The sequence below is a fragment of the Fopius arisanus genome, unplaced genomic scaffold (genome assembly GCF_000806365.1).
Source record: "Fopius arisanus strain USDA-PBARC FA_bdor unplaced genomic scaffold, ASM80636v1 scaffold00036, whole genome shotgun sequence".
NCBI lineage: Eukaryota > Metazoa > Arthropoda > Insecta > Hymenoptera > Braconidae > Fopius > Fopius arisanus.
This window is the reverse complement of record NW_011887775.1, coordinates 764795-782826: the sequence shown is the minus strand read 5'-3', so window position 1 is coordinate 782826 and position 18032 is coordinate 764795. Positions and strand designations below refer to the sequence as shown.

Below are 18032 nucleotides of genomic sequence, written 5' to 3'. Positions count from 1 at the left end.
CCTGCCCCCCCGTGGAAGAGTATATGAGGTATAACCGGACGCGAAAACGTTTTCGCGCAAATTTGAGGGCGAGTTACTCGCGTTTGCCAGGAGAACACGCACGACACTCAGTTCCCTCTATATTTCTACTGATTGTGTATGCAGTGAAATACACTGAGAGGGCCCAAGGGGGTTAGAAATAAACATCAAGATAGAGTGAGTCAGGACAGGAGGGAGGGAAACGGCGCGCGAAACGTCGCCGGCTTGTTTGTGCTGCTCGCGCTTACACGCACACGCTAGCGCTAGCGCCAACACCAATTCCAACACCAATGCTATTCCCTCTCTGGCATCAACCAACTTATACTCAGTCTCTTGACTCTTCAAGCCCCAGCTTTCTACAGTATAAACCCCTCTACCGTGTCCAATGCATATTCATATGGCAATACATTACGGCGGCGTACGGCCAGCCAGCGTCGATCTTAGATTAAGGTAAACGCCGGTTAACTTAACGGCTAAACTCCATAACTTCCCCTTACCTCACCACTTTGTTCCTATATCTGTATCAATATACCTTTGACGACAAGTTGTTTGCTGCAGTGTCTTCACCAAATTTGTCTATCACTGTACGGTACATTTATTCCTTTTTATTCCTTTTTATTCGTTTATTTATTTTTATTCGTTTCGTTCCAGTGGAAAATTTATTCCCGCAATATTTTAAAAATTTTGAAATTTCAAATTGAAAAAATTTGATATTTTTTCAATTTAAATATAAGCCTAATTGGGTACATATTGTCCTCAAAACGTTGACTAAAATTCCAATGAAATTTTTTACTTATGATGAGCCCCATAATTCTTAAATCAATTGTTGAATGATTTTTTTTTAATGGAAATATCTTCGCGTGTATTTTCAACAATTTTTCCTGGATTTTAACTCGAGGCTCGAGGATTTTGTAGCGAGAGAGGAGGTTCCATTCACAAGGGGATTATAACAAGAGCCATCTCGGGTTACGTCTACGAGCCCTCCATTACCAGCAATTTGCATTGATAGTGAAGAATATAACCGGCTCAAAACTTATCTAAAAGCCACTTTGCTGCTAACGTCTCGGATTTCCACAGGGTTAAAACACTATTTCCAGTGAAAATTTTCAAATCCATAAGAGTGAGATTTTTTAACTGAATATTTGCATTGAAGGGCGGTGATTTCCTGCAGGTGTTTCATTTGTACCCCTGGGGATGTGAGCTTGTTACTCATATAGGCAGCCAATAATATATGAACGAAGTAGCGTGTATGACACATAAAACACAAGAGGGTCCCTTCTGGAGGGGTTCCCTGGTATATACACTATATACCAACCAATGTGAGAGGTTGGGGTGAAAATTAGAAGTGGATGTAGTGAGGTGTGCACCACCGCACTCTCCCCTAGATTTTTCTCATGCTGATAACAATTATATAATAGACTTAATCGCTTCCCTCACTTTTCTACCCGAAAATTTTTCATTATTCTCATTCAGCCGGTCGATGCGATTACATCTGCACGAAATATATCAACCACCCTTATATTATTATAATACCGCTAAATATTGTTTCGATATATTTTTTAATTACTCGCGCAGTGAACCTCGAGTATATTTATATAAATGAATGAAGACAGACGTCTACACGGGATTGCACATGAGCAATTTGCATGTTGATCATCATCTTGAATATGCAGAGAGCCAACTCATCGGCCATTGCGCGAAATGCTCGAGTTCGTTTGCCCCTGGAACTGCCACTTCATCCATGTCATTAAAAATATTTTCTCAATCTGAATTTCATTGAAAACTATTTAAATTATCACTCATTATAAATTGGTTGACGCATTTTTTTTAGAGGAATGAGAAAACATTTTTTTTTCTTGAAGAAAAATATTTCATCATTTCATGAAGATATCTAATTACTGTTGTTATCATTATTGTTATTTTAATAGGTTAAGGTAAAAATTATAATTATGATCATGACCAAATAAAAATGGATTGACGGAAAATTCCGCTTTCCGATTTATCCAAGAAACAATATTTTTAGATCTTCCTAATGAATTGATCGTTACCGCTGTCTGAGATTCACCGACAAAATTTACAATGTAATTAGCATATAGTACTTCGGTAAACTCAAGTGCACAAGCTTACCGAGGTAACAGCGTGTAAAATAAGCGCTAAGTTTTCAAGACAACGTGTCAACGTCTCCAAAAACAACAGTCCAAGTTGCTCTCTCCCTGGGTAACTTCCTCAGTTATAGCCCTGGGCATTGTCTGATGTTGCTGATGGTGGGTTTTGGGGACTACTAGACTTCCGTCCAACGGCTGCATCCTCTGGACACTTTCCCCTACGTCAATCACAACTGCCAGGGGTACACTTGACTCATGAAAGCCAAATAAAAATAAAAGTCCAGGTGAAGTACTATTTCAAGATGAAATAATTGCTCCTGGGTGTTTCCGCTCGTACAGTACCAACAGCTAGTGGTCATTAAATGACGGAGGAGTGTTTGAATTGTTTTTTTTTTTTTTCAAATGGAAAATGAGTGGAATAATGTTAAAAATTGAAGGAAGGCATAGGTGGGTTTTGTGCACGCGTGGTTACCTTCGTCGACCCTGGGACGAAGCGTAACACGCGATCTTCTTGTTAGTGGCGTTATGTGCCGTTAAAACCGACATAATCGCACCAACGGGGGGAGGAACTCGGGAAATCTTAACTCTCAAGTAATTACCCTTAAAACCATTTTCCAGTCGAGCTTCATCGGTGTATCAAATTAATTCAAACGTTAATCCAAAAAATTTATCCGCTGCAGTCAGTACTGCCTATTATGAGAAAGAATCATTAGTCTCAATATTTTGTTTTTTTTTTTCTCAATAATTTCACTCGGCAATTAAATCAATTACTGCGGCGAGTTGCGATGGAGAAATGAGCCAGGCATAATGTAAACGCTTCGTTCGCATTAAAAATATACCAACGTATACACCTTACGTAAAGGTAATTGGGGAAATAACACTGGAGAATTTCCTAAAACGATAATTAACGAGTTATTAAGAACCCTCTAAAGCCTCCTCATCGAAATGAGCGCATCATTATAAACACGTATGCAACAACAATTTGCGTTTCACACGATGTGTATTAAACTCACCGGCAGTGAAATCTTCTTGTCCAATGCGCAGGGATAATATGCACTTTTAATTTTTTTTGTAATTATAGTGCTAATGAAAAAGCCATGACGTAACGACGTGAAATATTTTTGAATGAAAATCGTGGGAAATCAATTTTTCATTGATATCAAATATAAAATATCCTTACTATCATTTTAACTGAAAATCTTTTTACAAATTATTATAATTCAATTATTGATACGAAGAAAAAAAACTACTGGCAATTAGTAGTTACAGAGTCGGTAGCTCTGAATACTCATTGATGACTTGTGCTGATAAAAAAAATAGTAACATCATACGTGATTTCAGTGGACATGCAACATGCATTATTGTGCCTTCTTCTGGAGCACGCGAAAGCGATCATTAAATGATTTTCCTTGGTGTTGCTTTTGGGTTTTCTTGTTACTTTTACCCGACGTTACGATAACTATTTCGAAAGGGAAAGAGTGAATGAGTGCAATAAATGATTCATAGTTGTATCATCTGTTGTGTTTCAATACAGTGTATGATTTAATTGATAGATGTGGTAATGGTGAATTAAAATGTGGGGATTAATAGGAGTCATGGTGATGGAAAAAAAAAAAAAGAGATGGCTGATGAGATTGACTTGAGGGAGATGTGTGATGCGCCGTTGGAACGCGTGATTGCACGTCTCGGGCTGGACCATGATGGCCGCTCTGTCCACCGCTATTGGCTCGTTCACAGTGTGTAATCACACACTCTCCCTCTTTCAACTTGCGTCCCCAGCTAAACTAAAATACTCAAACTCCACTCCGAGCCAGTCCGATATGTTATACCGCCACTGAGATCATCCCTCTCATTACCCCATCATTTTTTTTCGATTCATTATTTATTTTTTTTTATTTTTTTGCCACCCCTTGGTATCCTCTTGCCATCCTCCTGCCCACCCCCTGCCCACCCCCAGCCACCCCGCCCCACACACCTCGACATATTTAAATCCTCCACAAATTTTCGTAATTGCAATCGTAATTTAATATTTTGGGATTTGAAAGGGATATGGATAAAATAAATTCAAAACATAAACATAAATATTGGGGATAAATAAAATCTCTGATCTCTGGATAAATTATTGTTTCAAATTTGATATGAATCTCAACCATTCAATCTAACCTTCTGAATGGACCCGAGTTTTTCCCTCGGGCGAGGTTGCGCGTTTGGACGCCTCCGCACATCCAGAGTCGAACAAAAAATTTCTACATGGAGACAGACGAGATATATAGTAAATGGTCTGAATGAAGAGGGAAGAGGAAAAAATTGTTGGATCCTGAATGAGTGTAATTTTGCCTCCAGAGGCTTCCCACGTGAAATAGAGAAAAAAAAAAAATAAATAAAGAGAATTGCAAGAAAGAAACAAAGGAAAACAAGAATAGGATAGCATTCCAATGTGGCACCACGAAATTACGTGAAATGAAATGACACACTCGAATTATCTCGAGGAGCTTTTATTAGTGGATCTGTTCTGTGGCACTGGATTTTTTTTTTTTTTCAAACGGATACGCTGAGCTCCAACCAGCTCTGCTTCACCTGTAATTTCAATAATCAATCGTATGAAACGTCGTTTAATTTTTATAATGATTGAAGAGCCCCTCAAATCATGGGAACAAAAGCCAGAGGATGAATCCCTCCAGTCGATACGGGGATGCACCATAAACTGAGGTGAGGAGGTCGATTCCTCTTGGGTTTTGCCTCCCCATCGAGAAATCGTGACTGCTATTTCAAATCTATAAATACATTTCTCATTATTCCCCAACAATATTATCCCCACCTATTTTTCATACCACAAATTCTCTGAGTTAAATCAAGATTGAATAAAAAATTATTTTCCAAATCGTAAATGGAGGAATAATAAAAATAATGAATAATATTCAAGCTCCTCACGAGATTAAATCAAAACCCCCTCGACCTTATCTAAACACGGAAATAATTATGAGTTCTTATCGCCCACAGGTTCGACTATAACGACTTTTAATAGCATTCCTACATTATCCACTTTCTTGACTACCATTTAATTCCCCGAAACATGACCCTTCCGAATAGTTATGCATAAACATATACCTTGAGCCAACATTAAACCAACATTAACCCAACATTGAGCCAACAATTTTTCAGAGTGTTTAATCCAAAAGCAATAAAAATAGAAAATTAAACTTGAAATTCCAATTCCAAAAATTTGCAACTGAATAAAAAAAAAATTTAATTTAATTTCTTAAATACTGGGATTACGTTGTTAAAATAAATTTCAACCCGAGACGATTAAACCTCGAAACAACCTGAGCATTCCCTAAACCTAAAACACCGTAATGACGATTTATATTATAGAATTTAAAAAATAGTTTCCTGCCTGGTAAACAATAGTCTGGGTGATGGAAACAGGAGTTACAGGAAAACCGCACTCGGGTTGGACAGTCGCATACGCTTAAGCGAAACAATTAGGTGATATTATCAGGAACGCCAACACAAGTAAGAGAACGCGTGCATTCTGGTGTCCCCTGTGGTGGCCCCCAGGCCAGAGAACCGGAAGCCAACTGAGGGGGGGAACACACCAAGTATGAATACAACCAAGAGTAATACTCAAAATGCCCTGGGGGTGGGGATTGCACCGGGGGGGAAAACAGGGAGGTGGTGGACTAAGCCGCGAGGTGAAGGGGGGGGAGGTTAGCCACTTCCGGTGGCGCTCATTAACGCCCGCTACGGATTTGTAACCCGTAATTGCGCCCGCTTAATTCGATTTGACGCATTACGCGTCATTTTCACTCGCGTTTATTTCACTCAATAATTGCGCGGACAACATACCGATGTACCTGCCTCCCAGAGCACTCCTCTATTCCTCGAGTTAATTGTGCCTGCAAGTGCTTGAGGTACTGGCACTTGGTCTGTTATTTTTCTTCAGTTAATTTTCAGGTTCCCCTGGGACACAAAAATCAACGCCTCGGTATTTGTTGTTGCCGACGGAAATGCCTGGGGTTTGTTTCAATTAACCAAACTTGTGTTATTTTACCTTTTTTTACATTGGGGGTATGGTGGTTTGACTCCCCTGCATGAGGTGGCAATTTTCGTTTCAACTGTCATTTAATTTTCGGAGGCGTTCAACAACCGGATGTTGGATTTTTAGGGAAAAACGCCCAGGGTGAAGATCGTCTCCATTAAAAACAGATTTTCGAGGTCAAAAGAATTTTATGATATTCCCAGGTTCTGTACGCATTTCCCTCAATCTTCAGGGACATTGTTTTTTTTTTATTATTAAAAATCCAGATGACTACTGGGTGATAGTAACAATGCAGTCACCCCTGCGGCGTGGAAATAATTTCAAACTTATGGCATTGGGGGCCACACAGTGAGTTTAGCAAGACAAAACCCCGAGGATATTGAAATCATTGACAGATGGGCATGTTAAAATAGAAATTCTCTTTTTTATTATCCCAACTTTCATTCATCAATAAAACTGGAATAATGATTAAGAGCTCCCAAGTGGTAGTAGAGAGAAAAAATAAGAAATAAATAAATGAGGAAAAAGTAAATGTGAAAAAGGAGGAAGACGAGACAAAAACGTAAAACGAAGGAAGTTGTGGTTATGACGTGCGACAGTAGTATCGTGCTTTCTCAGCCGAATGATCATGAACACTAGGACTTGAATGAGCTCGGATGGCGCACGATGGCCCTAACAACGGGAAACAAAAAAAAAATCCTCTTCCACAGTTGAGTAAATCCCTGGTAAAAAAAAAATGCAAACGAGAAAGCAAAAGAGGTGAAACAAAAAGAAAATGAATGAAACTATTAAGCATTGAACATTGGACTGGTGATAAGGTAAATTTTCTGGATGGAGTTTGGAATGAAAAATGAAGTGGTGGGATGCTACAATAACCGGTCGATTACTCCGTGATCGTTAATAACTGAGCTACTGGATTCCATGTTGATGGTGTTGGCATTTGCATGTGAGAAAAATAAAAAAAAAATAAATAAAGTTGGAGATAATGTATCACGTGATAGGCGCAACTCAACCAGAGTTCCCCGATGATTGGTCCTGTAGAGGAGTTGGAGTGGAAGAGAGATGGTTAAAGGTGTCTTCATTACCTCAGGGCTTGGAGAGGAATGGAAAGATATGGAAAGAGAATGGAAAGAGATTGGAAAGAGACTGGAAAGAGAATGGAAAGAGACTGGAAAGTGAATGGAATGAGAATTGCACATTCAGGACTGGAGGCATTAGCTCCCAGAGAGAGAGGAAGACCTGGTGAGGATGAAGAGAGTGGGGGATGATTGATGCTGACCAGTTATCAGTAACATGGGCCCGAGAGATAGCCCATCCCGGGCCACTCATTACTGCGACATGAAATGCTCATATTATCATTATTTTTATTAAAAACCGTTCAAGCCTGTTTTTCACTGACGATCAAAATGTAACCAACCAAGTTCGCCAAGCCTCTAGGTAAACCAGAATCCCCCTTTGTGCCCCCTCTACACCCCCTACACCCCCTTCGATCCACCCTTTTATCGGCTATCTACCCCTCGTTCTTCGTCCCTTGTAACGTAATCCTTTATATTGTGAATAATCATACTCTTTTTCTCAGAGAATCGTGAAAGAGTAACAGCCATTTCGGGATATCTTAATTCACATGGCTCACACCTCGATCAACCTCGCACTCTTATCCCCATTTTATTTTTTTATCTTCTTGTTATTTATGGCATGACGTTTAACGCCAGATGCTCACAAATTAAATGGCTCTATCGTTGAGTATTCCATTTCGACACCTTTCCAATGATCATTTTTATTTATCACTTTTTTATTTGTCACTTTTTTTTTGGAGTAGGTCATTTTTTATTTGAGATTTCACCTGGTACATTGTCTCATTTACCGTATCTTTTTGTTATTCTCATTTTTTTTAGATGAAGATTTTACGAGGTTGTCTCGTGCTCTGGGTTATCCGGTCGACAAGCTTTACTAATTTCAACTTTTGGCTTTATCTTTGAGACTGTTTTACCAGTTTTATCATTTTATTTTCGTTCCTACGTTTATCCTGTGTATTATCCTTATTTCGCTGTTTTCACATCGTTATGTTTGAGTGTCAGTTGTGACCATTGGAGATCGACTCAATAATTCCCAGAATTTTCCACCCATTAAAAAGTCAAAGATTATCTAACCCGAGAACCATTTAATAATTATTATCAATTAAAATACCCTGATTAAAATTCCTATAAAATAAAAAATCTGACTTTACCCCGAAATTTCCTCCAACTTTCCAGTGATTAAAGAATAAAATATTTTATTTAAAAATTCTCTATAAAAACAATTTTATAGTGAATAGCGAGTGCGAAATATCATTGAGAGGTTCAGTCATTGGTTCCCTCGTTTTTCCATTTTTTTTTTCTCTCCTTTGTTTTTATGCACTGGATATCTTTAAGACGATTAGTACCTCGACTCGGGTTATCGAAACAAGGTCCAGGCATTCACCTTGCGTCGCCAGGAACTGGTCGCCCACCTAATCACGGCTCTATTTCGAATCCTCACTAAAACGTGGGGACTCTTTTAAGAGGCTATCCATGTTATGTCGTCTCGCCCTCAACAGTTTACGGCTCTTTAATCGACCAAAAATTTGTTGAGACAGTAAAAACGTCCCTCTCACTCTCCACTCCCTTAATCGTCCATGATATTTTTTTTTATCTCTCGTTTTGGGTTATTCATTTATTTATCTCCGATGGTAAATATATATCCGCATGCTCTGGCAGTTGTAATTGTCTCAACACTCTCGTATTCTAATTACTGTGATCGGTTTCCGTCCACCTGCCTTCGCGCATCAGGTACCGCGGGATCTGATAATTTTTTTTTTCTCTTTTTTTCCAGAGTGATAAAAATCTCTCCGAGTCCCACCAAAGAAAAAAAACTGGTGTTTGGTCTTTATTACCTGATGGACTTGCTCGGCTAAACGAAATACCATGAATTATGGTTCGTTCTACGGTTTCACTAGTCACTCTAGAATATTTCATTGTTATTATTATATATTATATATTATATATTTTTGGGCCCCGGTTTTTGGTTGATTGTTCAATATGCGGACGTACGCCATTGCAGGATTATCCTGACGAATTATAAATAATTATAGATTGTTTAAAAAGCCGATTAAAGTCATTGTTATTCATAATTAAAATATATATGAGTAAAATATCTTGAGAAAAATTTAATTAAATTATTAAAAATTATATGTATATGGTTTTTTTAATTTTCAACGTTTTTAATTGACATCTTGGGAAAATATTTCTATTTATAAATGATAATTATTAAAAAATCAAATATATTTATTTTTTTTTATGTATTATTCAATTTTTTTTATTGAAGATGAAGATGAATTTCATGGAGATCAAACTAGATCATAGATCACTTCCGTATCTCATGGTTATATAAAAAGTGTAGTACGTGGAAGAGAAAAGTTGATAATTCATAAAGATATGATCGATTGAATGGAGAAAAAGTCAATGGCTCGCGTGTTACATCTATTGTTTATTCGTTTAAATTAATAACTGAAAAGTATAGCGTGCACCTGGCTCCTGGGCCCACCTTCACCGCAGCCCATTGATTCCCAGCTCATATATTCCACCATTCTGGAGGAATAAAATAAGAGCAATGACAAAAAAAAAAGAAATTAAATATTACAATGGAACTTCCGATTTCCGGTGGACAATGGGAGGAAGCTGGAAAAAAAAAATCAGGGAACCCGGATTTATGTTATCAAGTGAAAAATCCATATAGTCGGCAGGAAGAAAGAGGATCGCGTGCCGGGGGATCTTTAACGATTCATCGATATTGCTGGGCAACAGTTGGGCGCAATCGACTTCTGCGGTTCACGTCATGTGTTTTTGGGTGAATTCTTTTTGTATCTGTGAAAATAATAAAGCCAAGAGCTCAGCCGTAGAGAGTCAGAAATAAAAGAAACGACAAATCGAAAACCTCCGTGCACATGTCTAATCGTCGATCCTGAATGACCACAGTGAAATCTGCTTCCACATTTTTTTTTTCTTTCTCCCTTTCGGGGGGTAAAAAAAAAATCACTGAGTCACTTGTTGACGAGTAAATGACCACAATTCACTGGACACCTGTTTCGAGAGATCGTCAAACTGCCGATTAATCTGAAAAAAGGATATGCATTGTTAAAAATTTCTGGACACTATTCATCCGAATGATTTCTATTTCAAGGATTTCGTAACAAATGACAGATTCCTGAGAAATGTAAGCAGCGGCTGCTAGCCAATAAAATTCTCGAGGTGTATAACACATGACATAAAATATACATGAATTTTTTTTTCAAACCTCCAGCTCTCGGTGCAGATGTATTCAAATCTCGGATCGAATAACTGAGTGAGGTATCGACACTAGGCAGAGTCCCAAGGTGGTCTCCAACCATGAATATCATGACTGACCAAGTAACTCCTGCCTCAACGGACATTCCCAACCAATATACACTATTTCGCTTTGAAATCACATATCCAACACCAAAAAATCATTTTCTATTTGACCAAAGATAAATAAAAAAAAATAAATAAATATGAATTGAGCACTGAGCGATACAATACACGCGTACAATGATTGGTTTATTACTCGAGAAGCAAATAGTCCTTCATGAAATTGATATAAATAAACCGTTACGGAATGTGGCGTGACGGCTGTTATGTTGGAGGAATGGAGTGTGCACAGTGCCGAAAAGAGACGGATCGTAAACCGAAAGCCAGTTAACACGTATATAATTCAGTGAGGAATATCACATAGTTCTGACTCTCATCTTCTCTTCACACTTGGTCTCTTTCCACTTCCGCCGATTCTCCGATCCTTGATTATACGATCATACAGAATACGAGAGGATCGTTATGCGGATACAGCACTATTGCCAATGAAAATAGGGAGAATCTCCCACTAGAGGATATAAAATCGTCCTTTCATCGCAGTCCTATAGCTGTCAAGTTATCATAAAACACATGATAACTTGGAGACACATAACTAGGAAATTATTATGAGAAATTCAGAGTGACAGAGTGAGTACAATTCATGTCAAATAATTGTTTGCAGTATCAATTTTTGTGTTAATTATCCGGAATGCAGTCGATCGTTGGACTTGAAATTTATTTCATAACGGAAAACACCGGGAAATTATAGCTCTCTTGTGGCAATTTAATCCGTGAGGACTTGATTAATTCAATCGGTATGTCAGTGGATTTTTACCCTACTTTCAACTCGATGAAATTTATAATTCTCCAGTGATTAAACTATACCCAGTATGCAGTAGTTTAATGCCCGTTCCCATTATTGAATTTTCTATTTAAATTCAACGTACAATTTTTCATTGGTAACTGTTTTATTTTCTCTCCCATTGAGAGTCAAGAGTCTGGAGTACTTTTTTTATTCACTGGATCCTTGATCACAGTTATTGAGCATCTACAAAAGACACGGGCAAATGTACAGCGTTGAAAAATCATTTGATACCAGTTGCTTGTTCAAGTGGTACGTATTGAGCAATTGTCGAGTGGAATTCTGTAATTTCGTGTGTTACAACCGTCTGTCCAGTGTATTTTAAACTGGGGTACACCTTAATTTCACTCTATGCATTCTTCAAGTAGTTTTATCGATGGAGATCCGAGGGAGATGGAAAATCAATTGAACAGTTTGACTGGAGGATTGGCACGTACCGTGGCAATTTTTCCTCAACTGCACGATTTAACGTGGCCACTTGACGGGACGTACAAGCGTCACGGGGTAATCAAAGTGCCATTACCCATGGGAAATTGTGAGCCCCCAATACCGCCACTATATATTCGTGCGACGATCGAGATATGTGCATTCACACTACATCACCTTCAGTATGTATTTGTTGGTGTTTTTGGGGTGGGGGTACCTCACGTAATGACCCCCCACCCCATTCCTACCACCCCCATTACAACCCCCCTCCATTCTCCCCATTCTCCCCATTCCCCCCATTCCCCACGCCAACCCACTACTTTATTTTTTGTTGGAACACACGTCGTGGGGGAAGCCTGAGTGCTTCATGTCAGACCAAAGTCAATCGGTGAAAAATGACCGAACACCGATTCCTCTACTGCCTCCAGTCAATGAAATCACATTTTCTTTAGTTCAATTAATATTTTAAATAGCTCTGAGACAAAAAGAAGTCTTGAAAATTCTATCAAGTAATAATTCGATAAAGAGAAGTCTCAACTGATCTCCAGCTTGATTTTCCAAAATGAATTGTCCAGATTTCCAGAATGATGCATCTCCAATAAACAATTCTCATCATGCAGATTTTTAGAAAAATAATGATTAATCATTATTTGGTATTTCTATGAGTTGGGACGTATGTTCAATCTAGCCTGTGATTTGAATCTACTCATCTAGTGCCATCAAGAATCTACTACACTGAATGGTATATTGGTGACGATGCAGTGGTGTTGGGGTGCCCCTCTGGCTTGAGTCCCAGCCCATGCATACCAATCGGCCACAACCTAACAACGGTTAACCGCAACCAGTCGAGCCGCTGCTAATCAGAAAATCACAGTCCGCGGAAACCCCCAGTGGATATGCATACCGACCAAAGCAAGTCTGTGGCATTTCTGCTGATAGCCTGGACTGTATCTCTATCAATCCCCAGACGAGGCGACTAATAAAACAAAAAAATCAAAAAAAAAAAAACCATCATCGTCAAAAGGTACATTGTCCTATAATGTGTTAACATTGTTCGTTGATTTCATTAATTTATATTTTATCCATAATTTTCTATCAAGAATTATGGAATTTATAAATTGGATTAAAATGTTTGAATGGCTTATTAGTAATTTTTAAAAAATGAATATCACTTCCAGTAGTATTGAAGGGTGGTACCAACCGCTCTGATTAATTCCCGTACTTCCTCAACTCTAATTGTTAAATAATTATCCACCATTGGTCCGCACCAGGCCAGAACACCTAACAACTGACAAGTCATGAGTCATGAGAATATTCAGAAACTGAAGTGTCGCCACTCACTTTGACTCTTTCTCCTTCAACATGAATAACTTGAAAAGCATAAAGAGCAACTAGCAAGTACGTCCTTGAGATAGTGGCATACATCCCCCTGAAACGCTCTCACGGATGTTAACTGAAATTGAGCGGTTATACATTGAAGGAGTCAAGGGGTCACCCTACAATGAGCAATGAATGAATTTAATACATTTACAACCACCACCACTTGGCAATTGTTTTCAAGTGATCGAAGGGGCGAGTCTGACACAACGGGGGTTGGTTAAAATATACAGAGGGTAGGTAGGTCAACCCCAGTTACTGAAAATGTAACTATACCATACCGTAGCCACATAAGTATCGTGGAAAAGAGTGTTAATCACTGTGGATTGTGTATTGTACAGCCAAATGCACAATTGGTTGTACTTGAGACGTGTTCTTTTATGTTCCATGACTAATGGACAAAAATACTGCCCACGGTTAAAATTTAACTAATTGTTCCAGTAGTTTATTTTATTTTATTCTCTACTGGAGGTGGATGGGTACTACAACGAGACTCCAAAGTCGATTCCAGGGAGAATGAGCCGTTTGTCCTCTCTTACTCCATCCCCAGGGCTTTGGACTCCTTTCCGGAAGTCTCAAATCGAATTTGTCCGGTTGAGCCCTCACCCACCCCTCACCCTCCCCAATCTCCAGCTTCTTCTCTTCACGACAGACTTGAGGTAAAACACACCATCAATCAATACCATCAGAAAATCATCATTTTTTTTTTTGGAAAATCTTATTCATTTATGCGATATTAATGAGACATGAGGAAGAGGAGTGTGAGGAGTCTGAGGCTGATAAAAATCAGTGGGTACACCGGAATTCACCAAGTTCCACCGTATTCCGCGTATCCGGCGTCATAAATAACGTTTTCCTCCACCTCCTGGAGGAAGACGACGCCCCCTTCTCGTAACCAAACTTTGGCGAGGAGACAAGTTTCACGAGATAAAAATTCACCGAGACAATTGTCAATTCTGTGATATTTAATATTTTAAGTCTGTGTAAATGGCGAACAGTGGGAGTTTCACCTGGATTTTTATTTTAACTCACCAAATAGTCCAGCTGCAACTACAATCCTCCAAATCCTTTGATATCACTTTTCTGCTGAGTCTGGCATTGAGTGTAGAAAGGGAGAAAATACGAAACGAATTTATCCAGTTTTATGGAACCGATGTAAATGATAATCTCGATGAATTTTCGTGCTCGTGATTTCGTCACAGACGCGTGTGCAGTGATGCCCATTGTTGAAAGAATATTTTAATGGATTATTGATGGGACGGAGACCCCATCCAAGGGTCCACCCACGTCCAGTATAGTAACATAATTACGAACGTGTTGACAAATTGAATTGATTCCAATGTATTCTATTCATCGGCTTGGCTTTATACACCCTCTAGTCTCGTTATAAATATTTCATATTATATCCCATTGGAGAGGCTTTCACGGAGAGCCACCCCTCGAGTCATTATTTTTCGTGATAAACCGCAGAACGAGGCGATGATCCTCGTCATCGCAGAGATTTATTCTGGCAAACGAATTGAGCTCAACTGTAATCACAAAAAAAAAAAATATATATTCAACCCTGAGTGTTGATGTTAAATTTGAAAATTTTGTGGGCGTTGGTTGGGGGGGTTGGTGGGTTGGTGGGGCAAAACTATTCTAGGTTGTGGGCCGCGACGAATCCGATCGTATTTTCATCGACGCCAAATTGGCAATATCCTCGACGGTGACGATTCCTGAATTATGCATTACCCAGGGGGCCAGTCGCTTCAAAGTTTATCCGTACCGCTCATTTCCATCGGAGCCAACCTCCTATCTTTCTCCTCCTCCTCCTCCCCCCCCTAGATTATTCCTCGGCAACGCGGATGGAAACGTCACTTACGTTTCGCGAACGATCACTAGGTAGCTATATGTGGGAGGGGCACCAATCATTGAGCCAATCCGCGTTCCCCACAGCTCAACGCGTATAATCGAATAGACAGTCGAGCAATAGAGTCCTCTTTATTCAATCGCGTTGTTCTACAAATCTCCATCGATGAAAAAAAAAAAATAAATAAAAAATAAAGATAAAAATGCCTGGAGTTATCCTGACTGCAGTTGAGGAACTGCTGTTACTAAAAATAAGGTATAAAAATTTTTATGCTTCACCATAAAATCACTAAAAGAATCAATCTCTCATGCGACCAGGCCCGTGGATATTGTTGAGCTCCAGTGGCACCTCGTTCATGTCAACCGTTGAGGATAATCGGGTTATTTATTGATGGTGGGCTTGCTTCAGCTGCTGGACAATACGCAAGTCGCGCCAGAGAAATGTTCACGGCAAAAAGTCATTCTCCAGGATAGTCCGCTAATAAAAATAACCAGGAAAGCCCATTCTCCGGTGGCACATATCAACATTTTGCACAAATATTTTATTTCCTCTCTTTCTAGTCAATCCAATTATTTCAGTTGATTTTTCCCCATTATTTTTTATTGACTCATGCTTTTTTCCGTTGAGAAGATGCAGATGGTTGAGGTGGACAATAAAATACTCGTTTATCGGGACAGGGATGCAGTGGTTTCAAGGGACAGGGTTCAGTGGGTGTTGGTTTCTTGGTATTAGTGACTTCTGGTGCACAGGGACAAGCACCTGGATGGAGTTTAGCAGGTGGAGGACAGGGACAGAGGGTAACAGGTTCAGAAGGAGGTCCCGGAAGTCCCATTAATAAAGAAATGGTCTCCTCACGGGTAGAATTTATACTCGAATTAATATCCGATGATGGACAAACCTCAAGTCTCTCGAACTTCGGTGGTGGACAGGTGAACTTCGAGTAATCGATTTTTTCCTCGACGAATGGCTCGACTTTTATCTCCGGGGTTTCCTCCAACTCGGGGCACTTCACGGTATCAGGATAACAACTTGTTCTCCGATTTTTCGGACATGGAGGTGGCGATGGCTCTTTCTTCTCCGAATTATTAGAGCAAATATCAGTGACTGTTTGACATTTGCTGGATTTCCAGTTGTCAGCGCCACTGGAAGTCGACATTTTTCGTTTTTTCATGAATCCAGTTAATTTATCCCAGAGTCCCTTGGCGGATTTTCCTGTGGAGGTGCAAGCTGCTCCTTTAGATGATTTAACCGGTGCACACTTGTCCTTGGAGTCTTCAGGAGGTGGACACGGCGGGCATTTTGGACACTTTGGTAGAGGCGGACATTTGATCTCACAGGTAGGAGCCGGTGGAACACACTCGGGAATTTTCGGTAATTTAGGACAGGGGGGACATTTCTGATAGACAACCTTGACTGGTGGATCTGGAGATTGATTTGTACTGCATGATATTTCCTTGGGTTTTCCCTCATCCTCACATTTTGAGGCCTCCGGTGGTTTATCACAGCCTTTTCCTGACTTAAATCGTCCTGGCGCCTGAGATGGCCTTAAATCCCCAATTATCCTCGGTCTTTTGAGTGTACCATAATTTCTAACATGAATGCCTCCGAGTCTACAGCTCCTCTGTGATTGAGAACAAAGTATGAATGCAATTTGCTGACAAGCCGATCTCCAGGACGTACCCTCAGTCTCAGTTGGGCATTTGTTTAAATTGCACGGTCGCTTTGGTGGGCACTTGACGCAGAATGGCTCCCTAGTGGCTCTCGGTTTTCCTGGATAGCCAGGTTTTTTCATGGGCTCGCATGGGCCCTCAGGGGGATCGCAGGGGCCCCTCGTCGGTCTATTGGGCCCACCCTCGCCGCAATCTGAATCGCCCAGGTGTAATTTTCCCGTGATCATCTGCAGGAGAGAGATTCAACGGATTAGAGAATGAGAATGGAGTACAACACGAGGACTGGTATTACGATTGATGTCTGGATCCACCTCCCTCACATGTTGCTACTAACTTGTCATGTCAATCCTCATTGGACACCTTTGATTTATCCAAGTCTTCGGCCTTTAACTTTCTGTCGGTATCATCTAGCTCTGTTGACTCCTCGTAGGCATCACCTTGAGGGAAATAATCGTCGTTCCATGTCCTGTCGATGGGCGTCATGGATAAATCCACCTGGGGCTCAACTGGCGACACCACCAGCTCATTGGACCCTATTTTTTCTCCGTTACTTGTTGTTTTTTGTCTCGTATACGTTCTCTTCGTGAGATATAAACCAATTGGGGAGGTGGAGCCACGAACACAAGTGTTTGATTTTTTTTTCTTTTAGTCTCATTGATTCTAATGTATTTCTCAATCAGTTCAATCGAGTTTCTCGAGGTCTTCCCCGTCGGAAATGAGAGAATGATATTTTCATCCATTTTTTATCGACTCAATTGGTTTTTGTTGGGTTGTAGAGCCCCTGGATACTCGATTGCGTTATGAAATTCTTATAATACTCACTCTATTCAAAATTGAAGAGAACCCATTGTTATGATTATCCCCGGTCTCTACCTTCAACTGAAATCAATCAATAAAATTGGATAGGGTTGACTACAATCACCAAGTTTTATAGATTCTCGATTAAAGAATTATCAACGTACTAGATCCAAATTTAATTCACGATTGGCGAAGTATGGCACAGCAATCTTGGTCGGTTCAGCCTGTCCCATTTCACTTTTCGCAATCCTCCAGACGATCGGTTTTTTTATTAATTTACCATGATTTATTGTTTTTATCGTTGAAAAATAATTGCGCCTGCCGAACGTTATGAGAATTGAATTTCCCCTGCGGAGCATTTTTTCAAATTATATCACAGTTAATTCCACTAAAAATTTTGACGCGACTGATCGCCAGATATTTTTTTCAAATAATCAATCAATGAGTTGCTTAGCAACGTCGTGATGATGTTTTTGAATTTATCTGATAGCGAGCCTCAGTGC

The 18032-nt window shown here is 39.7% G+C and overlaps 1 protein-coding gene across 4 annotated transcripts; it reads right to left on the bottom strand.

The window, feature by feature from the left end:
• Window positions 1-10235: 10235 nt before the first annotated feature.
• On the bottom strand, window positions 10236-17947 carry LOC105266147 (nascent polypeptide-associated complex subunit alpha, muscle-specific form-like). 4 transcript variants are annotated; one of them, XR_892140.1, is made up of 5 exons: window positions 17694-17947; window positions 17554-17610; window positions 15960-16958; window positions 14242-14738; window positions 10236-10292 (listed from the first exon to the last, which is right to left on the bottom strand). XR_892140.1 is itself a non-coding variant. In XM_011304086.1 (4 exons), the coding sequence occupies exon 4, from the start codon at window positions 16956-16958 to the stop codon at window positions 15669-15671; it is 1290 nt and encodes a 429-aa protein (XP_011302388.1). In that variant the 5' UTR covers window positions 17066-17310; window positions 17554-17610; window positions 17694-17947; the 3' UTR covers window positions 15644-15668. The 4 variants fall into 4 exon arrangements, 3 of the variants coding, with proteins under 3 accessions (XP_011302388.1, XP_011302386.1, XP_011302389.1); XM_011304086.1 differs by lacking the exons at window positions 10236-10292; window positions 14242-14738 and adding an exon at window positions 17066-17310 and having other exon boundaries at window positions 15644-16958; XM_011304084.1 differs by lacking the exons at window positions 10236-10292; window positions 14242-14738 and having other exon boundaries at window positions 15644-16958.
• Window positions 17948-18032: the final 85 nt, after the last annotated feature.